Consider the following 27884-nt stretch of genomic DNA (forward strand, 5'->3'; position numbering starts at 1 on the left):
ACAAAAGGCAAGGATTCAGCTTATAGGGACATACTGGCATGGTTTGCAAATAACACTAATTGAAAACTTATTAATCAATAATTTAATTAGAATTCCAAGAGTTGGAAATAAAAACCTACAAAATTCGGCTAAATCCTGGTGCTTTGGCTCCGATTGGCTCATTACAATCAACACATCGACCAGTTTCCGTAGGAGAACCACACTGGAAGAAAGACAAGAGCAAACATTACAACCAAAGTAGCTCAACCTATTTGGCTCTGCTTGCCATGAAGTGGGTACCATGAAGGGGACGCGGGTGGCGCTGTGGGTAAAACCTCAGCGCCTAGGACTTGCCGATCGTCAGGTCGGTGGTTCGAATCCCCGCGGCGGGGTGCGCTCCCGTTGCTCGGTCCCAGCACCTGCCAACCTAGCAGTTCGAAAGCACCCTCGGGTGCAAGTAGATAAATAGGGACCGCTTACTAGCGGGAAGGTAAACGGCGTTTCCGTGTGCTGCGCTGGCTTGCCAGATGCAGCTTGTCACGCTGGCCACGTGACCCGGAAGTGTCTTCGGACAGCGCTGGCTCCCGGCCTCTTAAGCGAGATGGGCGCACAACCCCAGAGTCGGACACGACTGGCTCGTACGGGCAGGGGTACCTTTACCCTTTACCTTACCATGAAGTCCAACTGACCCATGGTCAAGATATGTCTCACCTTCTCCAAGTGTGTAAGCAACTGTGAAAACTCCCAGATTTAGTTTGCCTACAAGGAAGTCTTAAAGCAGGATATAATGCAAAGAGAAAACAAATACAGACAAAATATAGCACAATTGGCAGTTAAGGAGATAAACTTGATCAAGGACATAATTAGTGAAAGCTCTTACCTCTCCAACAACGCAGGGGTGGCCGTTTTGACATACTAATTTGAGGAGGGAGGGGAAAGTAGAGTCAGTATAATGGTACAGTGAATGGAACACAGAGCCACTCTTAGCTACACTCTGGCAGTCTTCGCTTACCCTCCATGTGTTGTTGGATAACTTAAAACCATACTCCAATTTATAGATAGTTCCCACTCCCTCCTTCTCTTCCTCCATTTTATTATTTACACTGCCTGAGGACATTTGCTAAAAAATCCGAAACCTAGCTGACGTATTCCCCTCTCACTTTTCTCTCATATTTTATATATCTATGCAGATAGCAGCTAAAGCTGAAACCTAGGATGGCATTACAAGTAAAGAGCCTATTGGCTTAGTATATAAAACCCAATGTCTTTATAATTGCTCATAACACAATTGTACATTATGTAGTCTGAGGCAAGTAATCAAAATATATTACTTGAAATGCATTTGCTGGTTGGTTCTTCCATCCCTCTGAACTTGACTCCCCAATCCCTTCCATAGTATGGAATGATATGTTATTTATAAGATAGATGGGCTAGTACAGTATAATTTGACTAAAGAATATGATGTCTGGAAGCAGCAAATTCCATGTTCCTTAATTTTCACTTTCTGGAAATCACCTCTGGAAAAATAGCTCTCTCTAGCTCACTCCCAAGGCTGAACATGATACTTACTACACCAGGTAAATCTTTTGGTCGAAGACTCTTTTTCAGCTGCTTTTTTTAGACACTCCCTGGCTTGAGCAAATATGTCTTCAGGCATTGTTGGAAGAAAAGCTTTCTGCAGAGAGAGGGTGAATCAAAGCGATATTACTACAACATACAATGGAATATTTTCTTATGACTATGACCAAATTGATTCTTGTTGAGGACTTGTTAACAGCTCACTCATTTGCTCAAGTAACCAAGGAGGACACATTTGAGATACTACAACAGGAGTAGCCAATGTTGTGTCCTCCAGATGTTGCTGAAATGCACCTCTCCTCATCTCTAGCCAATGTTGGCTACCACTAAAACATGCTGGCCACCAATAGAAACATAAGTACCGGTACTTAAGATCAGGCCAGTTCTCCATCTAGTCTGGCATCCTGTTCTTACAGCGACCAAAAAGATGTCTGTGGGAAGTCTGCAAACTGGACATGAGAACAGCTGCACTCTGCCGACCTGAGATTCCCAGCAGCAGCTGTTAAAAGGAATACTGTATCTGACAGTGGAGGTAAACCACAGATATGGCTAGTAGCTGTTGATGGATTTGTCCTCTATGAATTTATCTAATGCTCTTTTAAACAGGACAAGGGAGACAACAAACTGTATTCCAGAAGTGGCTTTTATGTAATTTGCAAACTTAAATATAATGTGGAAATTATCAGTTAGGGAAACATTGTGAAAGTAGAATAAACTGCCACATGAATGCAATCTTAATGTTTTTATCAATGTGCTCCTTTAATTCTGCTTTAATCCTTTACTGTCTGCTTGTTTGCACTTTCTTTTGCCAATGTTTGTGTTTCTTTTTGTTCTCTTCATTTGAACAAGCCTTCCTTTTTTTAAAAAAAAAAAGACAGCTTCTTGCCTCTTAATTGCTTATTTGCTCATTATTCACGCTGATAACATTGGCAGTTTGACTCTGCATGATGGGGTGAGCTCCTGTCCCAGCTCCTGCCAACACTCGTCATGGTGTTCCGTGTGCCAGAAACGGTTTAGTCATGCTGGCCAAATGACCTGGAAAAGCTGTCTGCAGACAAATGCTGACCCCCTCGGCCTGAAAAGTGGAGATGAGCACTGCACCTCATAGTCGAATTCAACTGGACCTAACTGTCCAGGGGTCCTTTACCTTTTTACCTTACCTTATAGTACCTTTTCTGATATGCAGTTTATACTCCAGTTGAGCTTCTAACTCCCAAGCATTTTGGAGTGAGTTAAAATCACTTTGCCTTTCAGCCTCTCTTTTTTAGCCAATCTCCTCATTTTGGTGAAATTTCCTCTTTTGAAATCAAATGTGACCGCGTTGGCTCATCTTGGCTATTGGCCATTTATATGCATGCTTAGTTTAATAGGCCTATGGTCAATCTCCCACAACACCTACATCTTGCATCAGGTCCAGGACGCCGCTCAAGATTCATGGCCAACTGTTCTAAGGCACATTCATTTAGGGTATCTAGAAATGTTACCTCATTGCATACCATCAGTTCCTCGAAAATAACACAATGGGAAATGCAAGTAAAGAAGTAATGAGTGCAGGAACTGATGGGAATTGCAAAGGAAAACGGAACATTCACTTCTTTACCTGCATGGTATGAGGTGAGAATGCCAGATTCCTTAGAGGTTCAAGGATTCGATTCTGGCCAGACAGCAAGACAGCAGCAGTGTGAACTGCCATTTCAATCACTACCCTCTTGTGGCTGGAATCTTGGGGGCTCAGTGCCAGTGAGGGGAGTTGGTTATCCATCAGAGATTCTGCAAATCTCTCCAGCTCTGGAGAAGGAAGAACGTTGGAGCTCTGGATGAACTCCTTGATAACATCACGTTGCTGAAATAAGAAGGAAATTATTTTTCAAAAAGTAAGGTGAGATTTGTCAACTAGACTCACTTCAATGGATTTTCAAATGAAAGTTGGGGGAAATGACAGCCTTTGCTCAGTTCTATAATTGATATCCTAAATCTTCCTCTCTCCTAAGGAAGCAGCACTTGTGCACCAGGCAATATGCAAACTGGCACCAAGGCAAATACATTTACCTTCTGCTTCGGATGAAGACTTGGCTCCTTGCATCCATACAGAGATGTGAACTCTCTGAAGACAGCCAAGAGAAAATGAACAGCCTGGGAAGACTTGGAGCTATTACTTTCCTGAAATCAGAATGTGGAGAGGAGAAGAGGACAAGAAAGAGAGATTACCAAGAGTAAAACTTACATCTTTAGCTAGCAGCAGTCATGGCTATTACTGCTGGGCACTGGAGAAACCAAAAAAGTACCAGATCACAAATATTTTTAAAAGTGCACCGGTCCAAATATATCTATAGAATATATATGTGTAGCCAAAAAGGAAACAAAAGGCACACCTTTTGTAAAAGGTTTCCTGAAACTTCCAATTTGGTAGTCAGTAAGGTCCTATCAGCTATAGCAAACATATTTCAGTTTGCCAAATTTCTCCCTGTAGGTAGCCCCACCCCAATATGGAACACAATATATAAAAGCACACTATGAAATGGCACTGTGAAGAAAATCAGTCACTAATAATGATTTTATAGTAGAGTCAATGTTTCTAATATGACATGCAATACACTGAAGCTCAGATCCTATTTGCTAGCCTTAACAATGCAATAAGGGTTTGCAATCTGATAAGCCCTAGGAGAGAGTATCAGAATACAGCTTGGGACAATTTAAAGATAAGTACGAAAACCACTTTAATACAGCCCAGATCTAGAAGGAAGGAAGGAATGGAAAATCACCAGAAGCACATGAAATCCTAAATGCTACAAAATCAGAGACAGTCCTCTTTAGGTCAATATGGAAGAGCTGTTTTGGCCAGAATTAAATAGCTGTACCTTCAAGGCTGCTGCAATGCCATCTGCCTGGCATTCTATCACTGCTTTTCCCAAAGCATCACGCACCACTTTATAGTTCTTGCCATATACCAGGAACTGATCAATCTGACTGGACTGAGATTTCTGAGGCACAGAGCACAAAAAGTCAGTTGTTTAAAGCCTAAACACTGTATAGCATGTGATACAACTGAATATTAGACATGAAAACACTGTTGCTTAAAAAAAATAAAAGAGGGCATGAGTTTGGGGGGTGGAAGAAAGCTGAGAGGAGGGAAAGGGACTCTGCTGTTCTATTATAGCAATGTGTAAAAACCCTAATAAACCACAGATAAGAAATATGCAAACATCAAAGCAAATTGTATGAATATCATATCACTATGATAGATTCCATGGGTCATTCAGTATGAACTCTTTGGTACAAAGCAGGATTCACTATACTTAAAAGCATCTCTGAAAGATGCCCTTGTCATACCTTGATTCCATTTAATCACTACCCTCTCTGGGCAAGTCATCACATTCTCAGCCTAAGCAAAACACATTTGTTTAGAAAAATAAATCCCCCTTAACATACACACCACTTGACCATTTCTACTTTATCCAAACTACTGCCCAAGAATTAATAAGATGGTAAGTGCTCAAGATAGAGCTGTACTACCTGTTGCATTATTTCTGCTGGAAATATCCAGTTAAACTCGGATTCATTAGCAAGTCTCTGTGTGAACTCCATCCCATGTTGTTTAGTAAGTGTGCGGATAAGGTAAACTCGATACCAGTCATTTTGAATCTGATTGCAGAACTGCTTCACTTTTTGCAGGTAGTGTTGCTTCTCTGTTTCTTGACTACTAGCTGGAGAGAGAAAGGAGAAAGGAAAATGCTTCCGAATTATGCTAAGCTATTAATACCCAACATGTTTCTGTGCGCTCTGGCTTCCATCACAGTGCTCCGTTGCGCCAGAAGCGGTTTAGTCATGCTGGCTACATGACCCAGAAAGCTGTCTGCAGACAAACGGTGGCTCCCTTGGCCTGAAAGCGGAGAACGCAGCACCCCATAGTCGTCTTTAACTGGACTCAACCGTCCAGGGGTCCTTTACCTTGACCCAACACTTTCAGAAGCACTGAGAATAACAAATATCATACAAAGCTTTGCATTCAAAAGAGAGCACAAATCTACTGGTAGGAAAAAGACAACTACAGAAGCACAGAATCAGTATCCCCCCCCCCCCCCCCGTTAAATATGGACACAAAGGATAAACCCATCCTGTAATTCATCTAGCGGCAGGAACTCTTTCATACACCAGTTATTTGGTAAATATTTTATTCCGGTTTAACAGAATCCCACTTGCCTGAAGTTCCATAAAGTTCAAATAGCAGCTGTGCAGCCCTATCCATACACAGGCGGATGTGAGCCACTCCCTGCAAGTACTCAATGGTGACTTCTTGAGAGGTTTCATGGCTGCTCCTGCTTTGCTTTATGTAGTTTGTTAGGAAGTGTCCATCTTCTCTCAGGCAGTTTGCCTTGCTTTTCTCTGAGGAGGCTCCCAATTTCTCATACATAGAATCCTGAAAAATGAAACATAATGTTTTCTAGTTATTGCTCACCATTGCTCACCATACCAATCTTTGTTAAATCTATTGAACGAAGCATTTCTTATTACTGTGTGCATTGACACTGCTAAATAAAGTGCTCAGGGCTTTTCCACATTTCCCCTTGTCCCATGCCTAGAATGTACAGGTCCAAACAGTTTTCTGTTTGTCCCATGCTTTGTAGGCACAAATCCAAGAGGTTCTGCCTTTGCCTTGCCATGGAAAACCAGCTCTTTGGCACTAAATCTGAACAAACAGCAATCTGCAGAAAACCCAGTTGCTGTTGGTTCTGATTCAACGCTAACCTGAGTGAAAACTATCTACAGTATCCCCCTGCTGGCCCAGGGTGAGAACTTCAGTACATAACACTTAGTATTGTAGGGAAAATCTTAAGAGACCCTAGTCATCCACTTCAGAAGGCAGAACTTGCAGAGGCATTTGAAATCTTGGCTGGGAGGACATAATTATTTGATTTTGTCATGCCCATATTGAAGGCTCTAAGGAATGGCTTCCCTTTCAGAGGCTTTGCTTTTACCCTTCTTTAACCAGTCTGGTTAATTAGGCAGGGAAGGTTTTCCTAATTGTTCTTTATTCAAGTTTCACTTAAGTGGGGGAAAGGGCCACATGAGCCTTAAGTACTAAGAAGCATGCCACATATATCCAAATATTCCTCAAGCAGAACTCACTTGGTCACAATGAGGCACAGCAGCCTGTTCACTCGTTTTTCTTACTGTAGCTGCTTCTCATTTTTCCACAGAAGACAATGGACCGCTGCAATCTATTAGACCAGATAGCCAAAAAAATCTAGTCTAATCAGTTGCTCTCCTGTACATGTATACAGGCAGAGCTGACCTTATAGATGCTGCATCTCTGTTTCTGAAAACCCACACAACCTGAGACTTTGGCAAAGCAAAAAGAAACTGAAAGTATACAGGGAGCACAGCACAGGTCTTCCAGAAACCTTCCTCAATCTGGAAACTTTCAGACAACTGCCTTTGTCCCTGACAATTGGGTCATGCTGACTGAGGCTGATGGGAGTTCAAAACATCTGGAGGTACCTTGAAAAGTTATGGGGGAAATATACTTACCTCAAGGCAGCTGGCAAACAGCGCGTACAGTGCTGTCTTGTCTTCTTTGTCTAGGTTGCATATTGATTCTGCTTCTAATAAATATTTTTGAACATGAACTTTCACATCATTGAAACTATAGAAAAAGAGAAACCTCCCCTTATTAATGAAAAAGGCACATGCTTCTCTATTCTAAAAATGAAAGGAGATCTCCACTGTCAGAAGTATGCATTCAGATGAAGTTGTACAACAGGGCTAAGGGGGAGAGCCTTCAGAGTTTCAGAAAAGCAATAGCTGAACTCATATGAGGACCACTACGACATCAAGGAAATCAGAGCAGGTATCAATGGGGTAAACACTGAAGGAGAAGCAGGGTATATAGCCCCCAACTTGCACGTCCCAGATAAAAGTTCCTTACCTGTATTTTAGAAGCAACTTTAGCACCACAGAACGGATTACAGGGGTTTTATCCACCACATCATTAAAGGGGGATAGAGTTTTTGTGTACACACTGTTTGAACCTAAAGAAATAATGAAATATGGTACAGAGACATGAGGAAGTCAATACGTTCAGAGTAGGGCAAATTGCTGGGAGCACATGAACATACCTTTCAAAGGCGACTTGTGAACAAACAGGAGGTTCAGCAGCTCTTGGATCACAGCTTTTTCTGGGGGCTCATTGTCTTTGAAGCACATAGTAGAAACCAGCTCTATGAAAAAACTGTTGCAACACTTGCGGAACTGGGTCATTTTTTCAATGGCAACACTGTGGTGGTGGAAGAGAATTGGGGAGAATCACTTTTCTAATCGACTGCAGAACTTGCATCACATAGTTTGTGGGCAATGCTAAAAAATGCATGGCCAACAGAGTGTTATAAGCTGGACCTACAAATAAGGTCAGGGACGCGGGTGGCGCTGTGGGTAAAAGCCTCAGCGCCTAGGGCTTGCCGATCGAAAGGTCAGCGGTTCGAATCCCCGCAGCGGGGTGCGCTCCCGTTGTTCGGTCCCAGCGCCTGCCAACCTAGCAGTTCGAAAGCACCCCCGGGTGCAAGTAGATAAATAGGGACCGCTTACTGGCGGGAAGGTAAACGGCGTTTCCGTGTGCTGCGCTGGCTTGCCAGAGCAGCGATGTCACGCTGGCCACGTGACCCGGAAGTGTCTCCGGACAGCGCTGGCCCCCGGCCTCTTAAGTGAGATGGGCACACAACCCTAGAGTCGGACACGACTGGCCCATTTGGGCAGGGGTACCTTTACCTTTACCTTTTACAAATAAGGTCCAGTTTAGGGGTCAATCCAACTAGCCATGCCTTCTTGCAGGATACACAATTTCATTACACATTGCTATGTTTTGAAGGGTTGCTCCTTAAGGCATTTTTCTAAAGGTTTTATGTACTTTTGCAAACCTTGGGGTTCCCCCGAACCTGTAAATTTCACCTTGTTGTGTGTGAATTATGCCATTTTAGCTACCCAAAGATCGTCCCCGCTCCAACAAACATTGATAATAGAGGGAATGATTGAATCCTCAGAAATTAAGGGCCAGAAGCTGAAATTATCACCAGAACTACCAACTGCTGTGGGGTATAAATGCAATCAATCCAATCAATCAATCAATCAATCAATCAATCAATCAGGCATTACCGGATCTCCTCAGATACTTTGGGAGAAAAGTCATCTGGTAGTTCAACATTGCAAAATGGACAGCGCATCTCTCCTGGTACCAGCCGTTGTTTTATACAATGACGACAATACACATGATCACAAGGAAGGTGGACTGGCTCCCTAGGATCTTCCAAACAAATTGGACATGGCCTCAAACCATAACTGTGAATATAACACAAACATGTATCTGGGTTTAATGTATATTTAATTATAGCTCACTGCCGAGGTCAGCAACAAGGAAACAGGCTTAGGAGCTACATGAAATTCTTTGACTGTTCTATTGCTGTTCTTGAGTCATCATAAGTGCCTATATATTTTGCAGTTACTGGCGTCCTACCCAAGATGCCTGCACACCAAGTGCTCCTTTGACTATGAGTTGGCAGGTCTCAAGGCACACAAGAGGGATGAGTGCTGCTGCTGACATGTCTGGGGCAGTTACAGAAGCATGGGAAGGAAGGAAGTGAGGAATGGGAGGTCTGCAGGAATGCTACTAGGTAGAACCGGCTTACTGGGCAAAATAGCAAGATGTGTGCATGGGGTGTGTGTGATGTTAGTAGCCAAGGGGAAGAATGAACCAAAAGGGTGGGTTGGTCCATGCAGTCTATACAGCATGTTCCAAAACATACAAACAATCATGAGGTTGTACTCTTAAATATAAAATGTATGGTGTTCCATCTGTCTAAAGCTCCTCCCAGCAGCAGAGGTTCAAGCTCTGGCAGGGGGGGTGGGTTGGAGAGAAGGCGGGGACATGGCTGGCACGTGTCCCAGGGGGTGGCGTGCGTCCCGGGGGCGTGATGCACCGCCTGTGGGGGTGTGGCACCCAGCGCAGGGGAGGAGGAGCAGCCGCGATGGCACACCACCGGGATCGTGCCACTGGGGGCGGTGCGCTCCCCCCGCACCCCTGTTCCTCCGCCAGTGGCTCCTCCTGCAGTCCCTGCCCTTTTGGCATCCATGCGTGGGCACTGAAGCTGGGGGTGGGAGCAAAAGGCAAATGCCTCACAACATACCCAACACCTGTCTGTTGCTGTGGCTGAGCGATTAAGAAACTACTCCTGCTCTTTTACCTCTGTCATGACTGGTTTTTTTTGCTAGGCATGCAAAAGGTGCATGGGGCCATATTACCCCTTCTCCCATGTACTCTGCCCTGTTTGGTGAGCCACTCCCTCACAGCAGGTCTGTAAGCCCTGCACAGGGAGCTATGTGAGTACTGTGTTAAGAGGACTCTCATTTCTTCCCTTAGTGCACTATGTTCCAAGAGTGCACGTGAGCATGAAGGGACTTGAACCACTGGCTTGCAGGGATGCCTGAGAATTTGCACTAGTGAGGTCATTTGGGCTTGGTAGTGGCATTTCTCTCCCCTTCCTAATCATAACGAGTACAGGATTACATAGCCTGCCACCAATTCCAGGATCCAAGGGGAACTGAAAAGGCACTCTCATAAAATGGAATGGGCTCATCCCAAAGGCATTACCTGCAAAACACTGAACTGGCATCCTCCTTGCACAGACATAGGATATTCATGACTTTACAGAATGTGTTGTGGGTTTTAATGTCTGAATCTCCTTGAAAACACTAAAAAGAACAAAAGCAATAGTATCACATTCCAAAAGTGAAGTTTAAAAGTATAGGAACATACAGATAAAACTATCCTGTTCCACTCGGTTCTAAACACTTATCACCACAGTAATTACAATAACACTGCTCTGTTATGGTCTTTGTGTCGAATGCTTTTAATATTGGTTTCGATACAACAATTCTCATGTTATATGTTATTTGCCTTCTTGAATTATCGATGATGTTGATGCTCTGTGTTAAAAAAATAAAATAAAAAGGATGTTGCTTACTTCCTTAGTACAATAAAGAGATGCTTTGCACTAAGTGAGAATAGAATTCTTACTTCTCCAAGGTGTGAGGTGAACTTTTTTACCAGGTTCTTCACCTCTGGAATCTCCATTTCTACTCCAAGGAGCACATGTTCCACGAAGAGGGACAGTGAGAAAATCCTATTCCATTGGTTCCTGTGTTGAGGAGGAAATCCAGAATTAGACAACCTGCCCAGCTCTTCAGAAGAATGTTTGCGCAAAAACAGCAACTTGAGAAAACGTGTCACCATTTTTGAGGAAGATGGAGCCTGGATAGAAATTGCAGGTGGATGAGGTGGAATTACAATTCACCTACCATTCAAAAGGAAATAAATTCTGCTACTGAAACAGGTGGAATCTACAGATTGTGAGTGAGATTTATTGAGTAGAGAGGCAGGCCAATGTAATAATCATTTAGTATATCAGGAAAGGCTTTCTGGCAAAGGAGGCATAAAAACCAAATGAGGCACAGGAAATCAAAACATAAACTTGAATATTAATCAAGGTTACTGGCAATCTCACATAGTTCTACCCATTAGAACTCCTTAAAGAAGATCTTGTATCAAGAGTTTATAAGGAAAGAAAGCAAAAGGCTTTGGCCAGTAATCTCCCAAATTGTTGGTTTAATACTGGGAATTAATGGTCTATACAGTGGTACCTTGGTTTTCGAACAGCTTAGTTCTTGAACTACTTGGAACCTGAATACTTCAAACCCGGAAATGAATTTTCCAGTTTTCAAACTTTTTTTTGAAGCCAAACATGATCCGTTCTGAGTATAACTTCCATTTTGAGTGCCACACTCAAGTGGCACTGCAGGTGAGTAGGCAGCTGCCACCACAACAACCACCCACTCCTCCAGCAGTCCCGGCACTGAGTGAGGGAAGGCTGGGCCGGGTGGCAAGTGAGCAGGTAAGTGATGTCACCGCCGCCGCCACCACCCAGCCTACTCTTGCTTGCAGCAAGTAGGAGCGGGAGCAGGGCTGCTCTGATAGGCAGCGCGAAGCCTCTCTTCCCAGCTGAGAGATCCCCACCCCGCTCTTGCTTGCACACAAGTAAGAGTGGGATCGGGCAGCTCAGCTGGGGAGCACCTGGCTGCCTTCAGGTGGTGCAGGGGCTCTCAGGTGAAGCTTCCGGGCTGCCTCCACTTTCTCTGACCCTAGCAACTATTCAGCCCCGCTGCCTTCAGGTGGTGCAGGGGCTCTGATACTGAGGTGGGGGCTCCTTTAAACTTCTCCCTTGAGGGGAATAAAGCCATGAACCCCTCAATGGAAAGTGTGATGGAGCCTGCACCTCCCCAGCTGAGCAGCCCCGATCCAGCTCCTGCTCTTGTGCAAGTAGCAACAGGTTGGGGGGCCCTGCACCACTTGAAGGCAGCCAGGCTGAATAGTTGCTGGGGTTGGGGAAGGTGGAGGCAGCACGGAAGCTGCATCTGAGAGCCCCTGCACCACCTGAAGGCAGCCAGGCGCTCCCCAGCAAACCAACCAGAAATGAATCAAAATCACAAGAAAACATAAAACAACACTGACCCTGACCCTGACCCTAATTCTAATCCTTACCCTAACCCTAACCCAGAAATGGTCTTGTTAGATAGTAAAATTCACGTTAAATTGCTGTTTTACGGGTTGTTTTTAAAAGTCTGGAACGGATTAATCCATTTTGCATTACTTTCCATGGGGAAGTGCGCCTTGGTTTTGGAACACTTTGGTTTTGGAACAGACTTCCGGAACAGATTAAGTTTGAGAACCAAGGTACCACTGTACTTGGCTTAAGAGAAAACAAAGACCTCTTTCCAGTCGCCTGTAACATATCTAGCATCTCATATTTAGCTAAGAAAACCAGAGTAGAAAGATGACACAGAATGTTGAATAAAATATTTATCTGCATGTCCTGTCCTCTAACATTCCCAAACATCTTCCTGGCTCAGAAATCCATGTTGACTTAATTTAAGGTCCTCTAGTAAAATCCAAATAAACTCCTTGTTTTGCGGGGAGTTTATTTATTATTATTTATTTATTAACTTTTTATACCGCCTTCATCTGAAGATCTCAGGGTGGTTCACAGCATAAAAATACAGGATAAAAACATGAAATACATAGTAAAAACAAGAACATTCACATGTTGCTCATTCCAAGCAAGAAGATTGTGTTTGCAAGTACAGTCATACCTCGGGTTAAATATGCTTCAGGTTGAACGCTTTCGAGTTGCACTCCGTGGCGACCCAGAAGTAACAGAACGCGTTACTTCCAGGTTTCGCCACTTGCGTATGCACAGACGGTCAAAATGACGTCACGTGCATGCGCCAAATTGCAACCCGCGCAGGTGCGGGTTACGTTCACTTTAGGATGCAAACAGGGATCCAGAACGGATCCCATTCGTATCCAGAGGTACCACTGTACACACAACTACAGGGGATGGGATGGCTGAGTCTGTTTGCCTCAACACAGATGCCAGCCTGTCTTTGGTGATGGCACCTGAGTCCAACTCTCCAGTGTTACCTCCAGTTTGGTCCATGTGACCTACCTGAGTTCCTGGAGCAGCTGGTCACATCGGCTCCCATTGCTTTGAATGTAGTTTGCTGTACACACAAGTTCAATTGGCATTTGAAGCTTCTTCATCTGCTGCAGCCACGTTTGGGATCTGCAGTTCAACAGTTTTTCTTCCAACATCTCAGTGCAAGCAATTGCAGCAAGCACATCCAGAACCTAAGCAATCAGGCATGAACAGGGCTTTAATACAGACATGGACAATAAATAATAGTAACATTTATTTCATTTTTAAAAATTGGGTGTGAAAAATCAAGTTACGACTCTTCTCCTATCATTGAGCAGAATAAATAATTCAACTGCCAATCTGGAAAATGTGAGAACCTGCTCTCAAGCCGAACTATGACTATCCACATTCCTAACTCAATAAGCAGATCATGACTCTTCTGTATTAGCCACAATGTTCATAGCTGACCTCCCTTCTGATTATATCAATAGAAAAGGTGAAAAACATTTCCACTTTGTTTTCTGTTATGGGGTGTGTGTTTTTTGGTTTTTGGCAAAATGGAACAGACACATTCCTTTCTTCTTTCTTCTTAAGATGTGCATTTTAATCCTCACTTGCTAAATTTACATAATTTTTTTCACACCTTGTTTAGTAAGGAATTTTCATTGGAATTCTACTTCATTTGTAAGCTTTCCTTATCATAGATCAATCTAATTCCTGCACTTGTAAGAAGACTGTGGTTTGTGCTGATTGTATATATTTACACAAGAGACTAATTATCAGAGCATCAAAGAACAAATAAGACACATAAATGTTAAAGCCTTGTGTGACTTTTAGCAATCGCCTTTAAAAGATATTATCCTTTTCCCTAACATTTTAAAAACACACTTTTTCTAGTAGGACTAAAATATTACCACCCACCCAATATGATTCCTACCATTTGGCGATGTAAGAAGCTGTCTCCTTTCTCAACAAGTTCAGTGAGAGAATTGGACACATCAGGGTACACAGAGAGAATCCTGGAAAGGTTTTGCAGACGACTCGAAAAATGACGGTAACAAAGATGGATAAAGGGGAGGGGCAGAACCCTCTCTTCTGCATTGGAAGAAGCCGCCTTTATTTCCTCCATACATGATAAGAGAGCTGTCTGCAGCAACTAGAAATTGAAAAACAATGTCACTGGAAGCAAATCTTGTGCGGTAATATCTACAGATTCTTATGTGGGTGAGACTTTTATCTTTAGAATTATAACACGTTTAGGAAAACTGTTCCAGTCACAAATACTGTATTACTGGGGTAAAATGTATCTCACTCCACAGGTACCTGCAGGACTTTTTCTTACTTTTGTTTACAGTAGTTGGGTGTGTACACTTTGGAGCTAGTTTACCTGAAAAGTTTAATTTTTGGTGAACTCATCTGAACACAGAAGACAGACATTATTATTATTTTTTATAATAATATTTTATTAAGTTTAACAGTAAAAAGGAAACAACAAGCTTTCACAATACATAAAATACAAACATTTAACCTAACAAAGGAAAATGAAAAAATCAATCAACACACAAAATATAAAATAGGAAAAAAACACGGATCGCTCTTTTCTAATTGTTCATCTTTGACTAACTTATTTTCCTGACTTCCTCACGCCTACCTTTTTTGTATCCCTTTTTAACAGTTAGTTCAGCAAATTCGTATCCTACTACTTTGTCCTTATATATTTTACCTCCCAAATTTATAGTTTCAAATTTTTATCTCTTGTTACTAGAACCCCTTCATTTTATTTCAATGTCATCAGCATTCATACATTTTACAGTACTACAGAAGACAGACATTAAACCTCTTTAGATGCAAATGCCTTGCTTAGGCTGCTGTCATTCCAAGAAACACCTGACTGGGGAAACAACTTGTCAGAAACTTCTACCTTAGGGAATTTTCCAGTAGATTGAAGGTAGAGTCAAAATAAAGTAGGAGGGGATATTTTGTGCATTGATCTACTTGCCATGCTACTGAAAAATGAAAGTGAAGGGGAAGAAACCCCTCTAGTGTTGTAATGATTTCAACCCAAAGAAACACCCCCAAGGGTTGGAAGTCGAAATCACGTTTTTAAGTCATCCTAAGGGATAAATCCAGGACAGGAGGTTATATGTGCAGGTGTATTTAAGTAGCTACACCTCAAGATCCCCGAGCTAATGCAGTGAGAGACTACTGAACATGAAACAGCTAGGACAGGGAAGTGGGGACAAAATCCTACTTGTTGAGAACTAATAACATGAGCTTTCAAGCAGTCTGGAATTTTCTTCATTCAGATAAAACAAATGTGTGCAATCACCATCACATTCCATATCTGTGTGATATTCATCTACTTTTGTGATAATCAAATGCCAGCCATATGCTGCTGAAGTATGTGTTTCAGTCAAACACTACAGCACACAACTCCTGGGCATTACAACTGGCACACACACTGTTCTAAGCATCGATGTCTCGTGTTGTGGTACTTACCTTTAGCTCCTTATGAGAAGAAACGCCCATTGTCAGGAGGATGAAGTCTCTGACGTAACAGTGAAAAAGGTGCTCCCTCTCTTCCTCAGGGAGATCAGCAATATATTGCCCCAGTGATTTCTTCTGAAAGACGCTTACAAATCTGTCTGTAGGACAACAGTAGAATGGGAATATTTAAGTTATATGAGAATTTTAATTACTATAGCATCTGACCAGTGCTACTTTATTAAAGCATGTTGCTGTATAATTTTCTTATCAATATCCCATAATACTGGAGACTGCTTTGTTGTTTACAGTGGCTGGTCAAGATTCCCTGCTAAATCTCCTAGACTTTTTAAATATAAAACCTGGCATGCCAAGTTTGGGCAAAGATTTGAGCAGGAGGCAGAACTATGTCTCATTTTAGCAATGTTTTTAGTAGTCATCAGTAATCCAAATTATTTTTAGCAAGACCCCTCAAGCCATAACAAGCTGCTTCTGGCTATTTCCATATGGGAGGGGACAAATAACCCCTCAAGGAATGAAAGTGTTGAGGGGGTCCACAGAGCTGTAGAGGCTAGCCTCACATACTGCCATTCTCTCACACCATCCCCATACACCCCTCACAAATGTTTGTCAGAGAGAGTTTTCCCAGGTTATAGATGCATGTGTAGAAAGCTCATCTACACATGAGGAGAGACACAAGCCAATCCGGGATCCCTCCTACTGGTAATTCTCTGTGTGTTCCCTCTGGATTCTCACCTTCATTACCAGGGATGTATTGAGCTTGAACCCAAAGATCTTCCAAATAATCTTTTATCTTCCAGCTGAAGGGCATTTCATTGCCAGCCCCTGTTGATTTCTTAAAGTAGCTCTGCACCAGAATAGACTCAGTTTGGGAACTGGGCAAGACACGGGTAAATTAAGTTAGCAAGCTAGAGATATCCCATTACTAAGCAGGAAGCTCAATGTTTTGTTTCAGCACTTAGAAAGAAGCAGGGAAAGAGTTATGTTTACCAATCCTTGAGTTTTGAGCGCTCAGAAAAGCATTTGATAACCACAACATTATTCCTTTAAGGAGAGGAAAACAGCAGCTAGATCTGGCTTGTAAGCCATGCCCACTGAGAAATGTGCTGCCAAAACATCATGGCATACAACTGACACGTGGGGGTTTTTTTGTTTGTTTGTTTTGCTAACTGAATAAACAGCTTTCAAGATAAGTCCCTCACATGGAATCAAAATCACATTCACCATTCACATTTTTGCAAGCCATCAATTCATTGGCAACCATTCATGCCTTCTTTATGCCACTTACTTGTTCTGGCCCATAATGTAAGGGATGTCCAGCAGCTTGAGATCATTGAAGATGAATAGCCACAGAGCTTTCACACACTTTTCTGTTGTTGGTCTAACCAATAGGTCCAGGTTGCAGTCACTGTCTAATACAGACACAATATAGGCCATAAATGGAGTCACCACACTCTGGACCCGCTTCCACAGGGTGTCTCTGCAAGTGTCAAGAAGGTAAAGGAAACAAAAAGGCAATACCCAATATTAAGAAAGGCATACACTCCTTCAGGAACATTCTGATTGAACATCTCAAGGGAGAATGTTATGGAGAAAAGTGCTTGTGGAATGCTCTCCCTAGGGACGTTCATCTGGCATTTTCATTATATGTTTTCAGGCACCTAGCAAAAATGTTTCTCTTCAATCAGGCCTTTGGCTGATTAACATTCTACAGCCTTTCAAATGTGTTTAGTTGGGGGGAGGTATTTTTCTTGTTGTTTATGTTTATTTGTGCTTTTATCTTGAAGCAAAGTAAATACATATTTTACTTCCAGGATTAATGGTACCAGCAAAAATGGAATCAAATCCTTTGAAAGACAGCCAAATATTAAAAAAAACAAAAAAATCCTTCCAGTAGCACCTTAAAGACCAACTAAGTTAGTTCTTGGTATGAGCTTTCGTGTGCATGCACACTTCTTCAGATACACTGAAACAGAAGTTGCCAGATTGGCTGTGATGAGCCATCTGCCAATCACCCATTCCCACCACCCTTCTGAGTAATACCCCTCCCCACCTTCTCACTATATAGAAGGACCTGGCAACTTCTGTTTCAGTGTATCTGAAGAAGTGTGCATGCACACGAAAGCTCATACCAAGAACTAACTTAGTTGGTCTTTAAGGTGCTACTGGAAGGAATATTTTTTTGTTTTGACTATGGCAGACCAACACGGCTACCTATCTGTAGCCAAATATTAACATAGCTTCCAGTGAACGCTTTTGATTTCAGTATTGTACCCAGTTACACTCACTGCAATGTACTGAACAGCTGAGATCTAAAGAATAACCCAGCTTTTTAGGCTCCTGCAAACACACCCAGAGATCAGGGGACCCCTCTGAAGCAGCACTTGATATAGTTGCAAGTAAAATCAGCACCCCCTGCATGTACACTTAAAATATCCTAAACATGTATGTACAAAGAGCTTCCTCGATAATGACTTATCTTTTTTAGAGCTGGAAAAAGTGTAGTGATTTAACTTCTGTGTATACCTGAAAGTTCCTGCTTCTTGGAGGGCATTGAGGTTTGATGCCTCTCGGCGTACCCACTCTTTCATGGTGTAAACATTTTCTTCTTGCTTCCCCAAAAGGCTTAACAGGCGAGTCTTTGTTATCTTCAGGAAGGAGGCTGAGGGGAAAGACAGCATAAAATTTGCCAATTGGCACTCCTTATGGTTAAATTTCAAGTTTAACCATAAGTTAAACAGCAACAGCTCTGCACAGTGCAAATTAATTTTAGCTTCCCCCTTCTTCTGTTAGAAATGTTCCCTATGAAATTATAATTTATCAATACTCTATTATAAAATATGAAAAATCTATTTAGGACATAAATATATTTATTTATTGCATTTATATCCCATCATTCTGTGAAGGCACACAAGGTAATTTACAGTTTTAAAATACTTTTAAAAAAACCTACAAATGAACAAATTATACAAAATATACAGACAATTCCCTATTTACATGGGGGTTATGTTCCAGGCCTCTGTGCATGTAACTGAAATCACATATATTGGGAGCACCCTGGAGAGTAGGCCTGGGCGATATATCAATATATCTCCAGCCAGAGATTATTATACAGCTGGAAATTATTATACTCACAGAAGCCAAAGGTGGGGAAGGAGACTTCTTTAAACTACTCCGCAATGAGGGTCAGGTTGTTGCATGAAGCCCACCCCCCACCTTGCATGAACCTGAGAGGCACCAGAGCTTACTCAGTTGGGGGGTAGGAGGCTTCCCTCTCCCCCCCAGCTGAGTGGTTCAACGAAGCCCTACTGGAGAGTCCTCCTGGCTCACAAGGAGACCCTCCCCCAAGTCCAAAGAAGATATCCTCTTTGGGCTCTGGTGTCTCCTCACAAGCCTGAGGTGCAGAGGGGCTTTGCTGAGGCCTCCTGTCTAACAGCTGGTGTGTGGGCTAGAGCAGCAGCTAAAGTCACTTCCCCACACATCAGCTCTGCAAGTCCATCCAGTGGGACAGGGAGATCCAAAATTACAAATTGTGATCCGGATCTGTGGAACAGATCAATCTGGCCCAAACTGGGACCCAACCCAAATCGGATTGAGGAGGGGGCCTGCACATTCCTATAAAATACGTTCCACTTCCAAGTGCTTCTAGTCCTTCATACCTTTTACGTCATCTTCCTGAGACAGAAGGCTAAGGAGGATTTCAATTCTCTTAGTACTGCGGCTGCCATCCTCGTTTTGATCCCTTAGCATGCCCACAGCTCTTTGCACACAGCTCCGTAGAAGAATGGTGGTGTCCAAGACTTGGGTCACCCCATCTAACCCCAAAGAAACAAGGGATAGAATTAAACACATTGGATCTAAACTTACGGTCAGTTTTTGGGTTTCAGATGTTGCTGACCTCTCCACCCCCATCTCATCTTCCTTTTCTTCCATTCCCTCCATTATCACAGCTGCAACAACAAAGAAGGTGTCATACAGGGATGAAAGTTGCCTGCTGATAAACTTAGGGCAAGAATAGTCAATATAACACTGTCCAGTTATTGCTGGACTACAACTCCACCATCCCTGATCATTGGTAGGGTTGGTGGGGGCTGGTGTAGTCCTTCGTTCAACAGTGAAAGCTCAAATTATTCTGTCAAAATTTGATGCTGCATACATATATAAAACACAAGACATACAGACATGCCTCGATGTTTTCTCACTTGTGTACTGTCTCTCAACATGCATTTATTTACATTCTTACTTTCAGGAGGCTCTGCAGAAAAGAGCTGGCTGATGGTGACATTTCTCAGGGCAGTTACATCAGAGATAATATCCTTGGATTTCCTCAGGTCATCAATATGCACAGACTGCCACAACCCTAGCAACAGAAAACAAGAGCATTTCTTGGTTGTCGGACCTCTTTACATTGTCAAGCTGCAGTAACTGAAACTGATCCCACAAATCTCAATCTGATGTTTCTCTGTGCACCTCTACAGGACCTGTCCTATCTGTGGTACCTTTTATTCACAACGTGCTTTGTAAATCCATTACAGCACTCCTAAGAGTGGTTAGCTGTTCATCATCTGCTGGGTGGTTTAACAAGGCAATGGTGGCAAAGAAGTAAGGTTTGTTTGCAGTTGCCACCGCCACATGGCAAGTGTGATTATGCACTCTCAGCAGAGCTCAGTCGCTTTTGGACTGAGACTTACACCACCTGACTAGCAGTCATCCAGCCTGTTCCAAAGCCCTGAGCTCCTTGGGAAATTAAGGCTAGATGTCCATCATAACTCAGCACAAGTCCACTGTTAGCATATTATATGATGGCGATTAATAATAAAAAATGTAATTATTCTAAATCTCTGAACACAGATAGTTCTACCTCCTTGAAATCCTACATAGGAACTTCCTTCTTCACCTCGTGACAGTTTAGTGATGAAGAACACAAACACAGAGGTTTCACCCTGATCTGTTTTGTTGATTTCGTTAACAACTGAGTATCTGCAAGGGGAAGGAAATAGCTTCCATCAGTTTCACGCAGCAGGGTTAAATACCCATCATAAAGCACCCACCAATCAATCAATCAATCAATCAATCAATCAATCGACATCTCCCATCATGATTTCAGTATTCATAAAGCTTACATTTCCACTCCATCCAACATAAAGTATTAGGATGCCTACTAAGTATACACCATAAGAACACAAGAAGAGCCTACTGGATCAGGACAATGGCCCATCTAGTACAACATCCTTTTCTTGCTGTGGCCCAGCAAATGCCTATAGGTAACATGCCTCGGAATGGCTTCCAAGGAGTGTTTCTCATTTTCCCCCCCAATTAGATTTGCCAGCTGCCCTTTGATCCTCAGTTTTCGAAAGTTTCGGAAGTCAAACAGACTTCCGGAACAGATTACGTGAAAAAACCGAGGTTCCACTGTATTGCTTTTGGATCAACAGGGCCAGAACTGTGCACAGTATTCCAAATATAGTTGCACCTTAGATTTGTATAATGACATTATAATATTGGCAGTTTTACTTTCAGTTCCTTTCCTAATGATCCCTAGCATGGAATTGGCCTTTTTCACAGCTGCCACACATTGGGTTGACATCTTCATATGGCCCATGGTTAGTCACGTCTGCCCAATCTTCACTCCCCTATATTTCTGAGAGCTTATGATAGACCTTGGGGGGGGGGGGAACCCAACCCTTTATTTACACTATATGTCATCTATGACTATTAGCCCTGTGCTCAATATTGCTCTAATTAAAACACTGAAAAATGCATCATGCATGCCACTTAACATGCAACATACCTGGCTGAAGCAACGAGCTGGGCACTGAGAGATCCATTTTCAAAGTATGTCTGAATAATCAGGATTTTACTTCCAGATGTAGCATCTAGAAAATTGCTGGAAGAAAAACCCAAAGATTGCACAAAACTGGTTGGATGTATGTGTTGTTTAAAAGCTTTTTATTTATCAAGAAAACAGAAAAAATAATTGAAGTAAAATCCAGTGCCATTAAATACACATAAAAGAAGTCATCTTGTAATCATAGTCCAATGTAATGAAGACAGGTTAACAATAAAACTGAATAAACATCTGCGTGACAAAATCATTCATATTGTTTGTTCCTAATTGACTGGGCATACTTGCCTCAATTGCTAGTGTTTATGGAAGAGAATATTCTTAGTGTGGCCCTTTGTGTAAGCCAATGGAAAGGCTACTGGCTGCAGATGTCCCCCGGCACTGCAGGCAATTTAAGGTTGTAGCCTACCGAGTTCTACTCTGAAGTTAATGAAACCACTGAAGTTAATGAATATAAATTAGTCATGTCTATAAACTTGAATGTGTCTATTTTGAGTAGGATTAGGATTGGATGCAACTCATCATGTAGAATTCAACTAAGTTTTTCTCAGGGTATACCAACTGAAATTAATAAACAGGACTAAGTTAAGTCCATTAGATTCAGGTATACTCTGAATAAAAGTCAGCTGAACACCATGCTATGTCTATAAGGGCATTGGACACTCACCGAATCTCTTTCAAAAATGAGTATTCTGTGTCAAACTGTTGCAAGAACAGAACTTTGAGAGTGCCCAACTCGCCTTGTATTTCTGCCTTCAAAGTCTCTGTATCTGCTGCTGTCAGGAGCCTGGAGAAAGTAGAAATCTAACAGGAAAGAAGAAATTGAGTTTCAGGGGTTGGGGAAGAATATGGTTCAGAACACATTTAAAGGTGGACTTACATGATTTGCAATTTCCAAGACAGTATGTGAACTAAAACACTTGTGTGAAAGTCACATTTGTCTGAATTTTGCAATGCAGTTCTCAAGCAAATAAATGTGTACACAAATGCATATTTCAGGGTTAAGTGTGCATTTAAGTACATATATTAGTGAAAATAATACACAAAAATCCATTATATTATGGAAAATGCTTGCAAAACTGTGTATATATTTGTCAAAACTCCATGCAAAAATGTCTTCATTAGGAGAAATTACATTAAAATGCTGATGAATTTTCATAAATTCATTCAAGAATGGAAAAATGAGCAACTAAGTGTCTAAAGAGGACGGAATGTGGTTTGCTGTGCAAATATTTAGTTCCTGATCTAGGTACTTTATTTATTTATTTATTAATAATAATAATAATAATAATAATAATAATAATAATAATAATAATAATAATAATATAGCACTGTGTGTACTTTGCAAAGTACAAAAAGGTAAGTGCCTGTCATGAGAGCCATGCAATTAATGAAAGGAAATAAAAAGGATAGATGGGGAAAATGTGTTCCATTCAAACACACACATTTAGACTTAGCAGGTTCTGCATTTAGTATAAAGGAAAACATGGCATTGATGAAGAGATTTGATGTGGGAAATATTTCCATATGCCAAAATTCTCATGCATTTCTCAAAATGCAGCCTCATGGCATCCTCAAGGAGTACAGATTCTTAATGTGCTTTAAAAAAAAATACAAAGAAATATTATCGAACAACTCACCTCAGTAAAGGTTGTGTGACCCCTAGACTTTGTCCCAAGGCAAGCACGAAGGAACTCTGCAAGCGAAGTGTGATGTTGCTGCTGAAAGTATACCCTGGCCAAGTCATCTGCCAGAAAGGAACCCAGCCGTGAATCACCAAGGCGGACTACAGAATCAGGCGTTGCACAGTTTAACAGGACCAACTTGGCTTCTTCTTGTATTTTTTGCATCAGTTCCTGAGGGGAAGCATCCATTTTCAACTTCTCCGTCACCTGCAAGACAACTGAGGCACAGGTGTCAGGATGGTAGCCAACAAAGACATCAGAAGGGGTATATTTCTGCTGGCCCAAAAAGTATTTTTCTGTTTCAACTGTTGTGAAGCTGTCCACCCATTTCTTCAATTCTTTCACAGTGTCTCTTTGCCTCTTGCCCAACACAGTATTGATGTCTAGGTAGTGCTTTTCAAGCCTGTTGATCAACGGGATGGGGAAATGTTTGTAGACCACCTCTTTCTCCTCAATGACAATCAAACGGAACTTAGGGTGCACTCTGCATTTCACTCGATGGGTCCCCAAGCCCAAGTCAACATACTTTTGACCAGCAAGTTGAACGTAATACTGGTTGAGGGCATCGTAGAGGCTTTCATACAGATTCTGCAGGTTGAGAAGAATGACCATCTGCCCTGTCTCCATACAGATCTTCACTCGGTTGATGTTTCTGCAGATCTGGGTGTATTCCTGGTCTTTGGGAAAACTGGAACCAAAAATAATTTCTGGCTGCTGTGTACCTTTGAAAAAAGCCTGCTGCAGGATCTGGAGGGCTGCATAATTTTCCGTCAACACCAGCAGGTAACGGCATTCACCATCCTCATAGTCACTGTAAATGTTCTGCTGAACTAGATCAATTGTACCAATGTCCTCACGGATGGCATCTCCTTTATCCGAGAACCTAGACATAAAAATGTTCAAGGCCTCAATACCTTCTTTACCACTGAAATTACGGAGAACTATATCTGCTAGTTCATGGGGAGCTGGCTCTCTTTTCAGTTTTTTGGTTAAAGCAAACACCATTTTTATGAGACTGTAATAATCACGCAACCCAAAGAACTCCTTGCCTTGGGTCTTACAAATTTCCTCATAAGCACTTGCAAAGATGGGAAAGAAACAGTCAACTTTGTGCAGGACGGCACGTTCTGAAGAGCAGATACCCTTTGCGCTTTCTATGAGTTCCTTCTTGTTTGGTTCTCCACGGGATACAAAGATGCCTCGATTCATCTTAGCTGGATCCAGCGCCCAGTTAGAGATCCCAATGAAGCCAACTTTTTTATGAGGGAGTGGATCATCATCAACACAGCCATCTTCCAAGAGCGGGTGAAGGGTCTTCAGAGGCATTTTGGGGGAGTCTTCAGCCAAGCCAATTTCATCTAACACCACCACAGAGACATACCCCTTTAGGTTCTTTCCTTCTTGGAAGCGAGCACAATGCTTGAAAGTGTTGATGATTCCCTCAGGGGTAGAGTGTGGGCTGCACTGAAAGGACACCAAATGGATTTGCTTCAGTTCTTTATAAAGCTCAGTATATGCAGCTTGGCCTTGCATGGCATCAGCCACAATCGTTTTGGCAAGAGATTTGGAACTGCCAGGCTTGCCGATGAGAAACAAGGGGATTTTAAGTTCAATGCAGATAACCATCATAAAAACATTTTCCTTCAGTGCTAAGTTCTTGGCAATCGTTTCCCTCAGAGGTAGGTCACTCAAGAAGAGATCCTGAACTAAGCCAATTTCTTCAAGGATTCCCTTTTCATCATCATATGGCTTTGGAAGGATGGTGCTGATGACTCTGCGGTACTCCTTTTTCCTTTCCAAGGAAGCATGGTAGCAAACACCCACTGAAAGAACCAAGGACCAAAGGACTGGGTCTCGCTGGACAAAACCTTTAGCTGCCTTCCTCTCTGCAACTTGCTTCTCCAGATGTTTCATTAGTAGTTCACTGTGGCTGTGGAACCACTTGAAGACTTCCACACAGCGTTCCACATCCCTGAGGCTGATAAAGCTGCATTCATCATTCCTTTGCCTCATATACGTCTGAGACGCAAAAAGCACATCTGTTATTAACTGGAGCTCAACGTCAGACATTGGTATTGACCTAGTAAGTCTTTGCACAATCTGCTGCATATAGAGTTTTTCAGTAATGTTGTTCAACTGTCCAAAATCCCACACTAGAGGGATCATGCTAGGAGGGAGCGCATGGACACGGTACACCAGCTGCCTAAGAGGAATGGAGCCAAGCTTTTCCTTGGTCTCCTCTGCTTTGACACGGTAGCCTAAGCCAGCCGATTCCAAGCGCTGAATCATTTCCCCTGTATGCTTGCGATAAGGATTGCATGCAGCTATGATTTGCAAACCTGAGTTGTGGACCAAAGGCTGTCCTTCAACTGTGTGATCACACAAGACTTCCTTGATGCTGCTGACAGCTTCAGTGGTGTTGGCTTCATCAAAAAACAGGATGGTGTCAAACTGGTATTGTTGTTTATTGTTAATAGCAATGTTTTCTGCTTCCCTGACTTTGGCATAGATCACATCTGCTGTGGTGCCTCCATGGACTTTGACAAGCTTCATGTTATCGGCATTGGCACCGCTCCTATGTAGTTCACACAGGAATTTTATTAGCCTGGTTTTTCCACAGCCAGTTTCTCCCATGAGGACAACAGGTATACCACACCTGAATCGCATTTCAATGGCAAGGATCTTTAGCATATTGTCTGTTGTGAGCTCATACGTATCATCAGGATCAATTGGCCACTGTATTCCTAAAACCATGCAAAGTTTCTCAATTTTGTCATGTCTGGGCAGTGCATCAAAATTAATGTTGAATGGAACTTTCTGAAGGCACAATCCCTGGTATAGCTGAGCTGTCATTACATTTCTCTTGATGACACTCCCATTCAAAGGATTGATGGCATCAATACCACCATTAGCACTGGGTTTGAGATGAAAGCCAATGAATGTCATAGATACAGAATCAGCATTGAAAAATATATATGGGTGGGGTTCTGACTCCCACTTCTTCCGAATATGAAATGGAGCAAGATCTTCTTCTGTGACTCCTTCCATGTCAAAAGACTGATTCCCAGGGCTTTCATCAGAAATGTTTAGAGATGGTGTAGCAAAATCCTTTGCCATTAAAATCATAAATGTGACCACGAAATTTTTGAAGCCGTGTAAAGCGTCGTCGACAAAAGCAGCATTACAGAACACTGATGTTTCACAATTTCTCAGTTGAAGGTTCAAAAACCAAGCAAAGTTTCTCAGTTCTGACCAGGAAGGATCTATCATTCCACAGTGGATCAGGAGCATCTGCAGGCACTCTGCTGGTGTCCCTTCAACAGAGCCTTTTTCATACTGGAATGTGTCGAGACAATCTCCTCTGTTAGATCTTCTCAAGTACTGGTAGGGTCTCTGAAAGGCTTCGCTACGGAACACTTCCTGATCTATACCTGGGTCTGAGCAATCATAGGACAGATTCCTCTGCATGTCCATTTCTAGGACTTCCTTGGGAGATCTGCAGGTTACTTTGGGGAACACATCCATGAAGTTGTACTTCAATCCTGGAAAAGTCTAAAAGAAGAGGGAAAAGCAGTGAATAGGAAGGTATCATAAAATGAAAGACTCTTGAATATTATGACTGGACATTTATTTCTCCCTTATAAACTATGTTACTCCTCACAATATTTCTATCCTCAAAACTCTTTACTTCCTGCTAGCTATCTGTTCTAACATTTGCATGGGAAGGACTAATTAAAATTGCATGTATATTGGCTAAATCGGCCCCACAAGTCTGACAGGTAGAAATGGAGATCAAGTTCCAGCCCTTCACCCAATTCTGAAGCTCTCTGCAAAAAGGAGAAGCTGGTTTAAAGCTGTGAAAGTGAACAAACCAACATAATTAAATTCAATTTCATTTCAATTTTAAGTTATATTTAGTTAAATGGTTCAGGATCATGGTTGATAATTGAGTATGACAGGGTGGGTTCTTAAATCCCAATGTATAACAAGTTTTAGGGCTAAATGTAGAGTGAGCTGTGCATTTGTCCCCAGAGCCTACGATAAAGCATAGTGTTGGGAGAAGATTGAGCATGCTGGAACCTTAGGCTAAACATTGCTCTCAACTTGTATATATAGATTTTTAACTTTTCCAGAGGTGAATTCTCATATAATAACCAACTAATATAATCTAAATGAAATAGATAAATGAACCAATTCATGCCTAAATTGTTTAACCACAGCTAGCTGCCTTATATGAAGTAAGACAGCTAATTCATCTTGCACAGTACTGTCAACACTGGCTGGCAGTGGTTCTCCAGAATTTCAGGTAGAAGTCTTACCAGCCTACCTGGAGATGCTAGGGACTGAAACTGGGACTTTTTGCATGCACAGAATTAGAGAGCCAGAGAGCACATATTAATTGGTTGGGTTGAGAGTTAAGGGTTCATCTGTTATTTTTTAAAAGCTATTTAAGTCCTCCTATGCTAATAATGCAGAATGAAAAATACAATATTAATTAAAGATTACTTTTCCTGCTAACAATGAGTGGTAGGTTTTGCTTATTAAATTGTAAATTAGACTTCTTTCAATATTTCCAAAGAGCCTCTATATTGAAAATTTGGGAACAAATAGTTTTATTTAAATATAATTGCTGATCAATATACAAATACTAATAATCCACTGTCTAGAAATAATGTCAAATGCAAGCAATATACTAGTAAAAAGCTGCTAAGACCATTATTTCTAGGCATCTGACAACCTCCTTTTTGATCACAGAAAACTACAAAGAAAAAT

The 27884-nt window shown here is 42.0% G+C and overlaps 1 protein-coding gene across 1 annotated transcript in view; it reads right to left on the reverse strand.

Moving 5' to 3' along the window:
• LOC114588968 (E3 ubiquitin-protein ligase RNF213-like) overlaps positions 1–27884 on the reverse strand; it is a 57887-nt gene that overhangs the window by 17228 nt on the left and 12775 nt on the right. The window contains exons 10-33 of the mRNA XM_077920131.1: positions 23067–26663; positions 22094–22230; positions 21373–21468; positions 20443–20561; positions 19825–19941; positions 19241–19531; positions 18108–18243; positions 16870–17061; positions 16317–16456; positions 15576–15721; positions 14014–14232; positions 13107–13288; positions 10622–10742; positions 10196–10296; positions 8704–8886; positions 7674–7831; positions 7484–7586; positions 7087–7201; positions 5758–5974; positions 5071–5261; positions 4416–4538; positions 3607–3717; positions 3158–3400; positions 1524–1654 (exon numbers count right to left, since the gene is read on the reverse strand). Of these exons, the coding sequence (XP_077776257.1) occupies positions 1524–1654; positions 3158–3400; positions 3607–3717; positions 4416–4538; positions 5071–5261; positions 5758–5974; positions 7087–7201; positions 7484–7586; positions 7674–7831; positions 8704–8886; positions 10196–10296; positions 10622–10742; positions 13107–13288; positions 14014–14232; positions 15576–15721; positions 16317–16456; positions 16870–17061; positions 18108–18243; positions 19241–19531; positions 19825–19941; positions 20443–20561; positions 21373–21468; positions 22094–22230; positions 23067–26663 (7169 nt within the window). The remainder of the gene's footprint in view (positions 1–1523; positions 1655–3157; positions 3401–3606; positions 3718–4415; positions 4539–5070; positions 5262–5757; positions 5975–7086; positions 7202–7483; positions 7587–7673; positions 7832–8703; positions 8887–10195; positions 10297–10621; positions 10743–13106; positions 13289–14013; positions 14233–15575; positions 15722–16316; positions 16457–16869; positions 17062–18107; positions 18244–19240; positions 19532–19824; positions 19942–20442; positions 20562–21372; positions 21469–22093; positions 22231–23066; positions 26664–27884) is intronic.

Source organism: Podarcis muralis, chromosome 2 (assembly GCF_964188315.1).
Source record: "Podarcis muralis chromosome 2, rPodMur119.hap1.1, whole genome shotgun sequence".
NCBI classification, from domain to species: Eukaryota; Metazoa; Chordata; class Lepidosauria; order Squamata; family Lacertidae; genus Podarcis; species Podarcis muralis.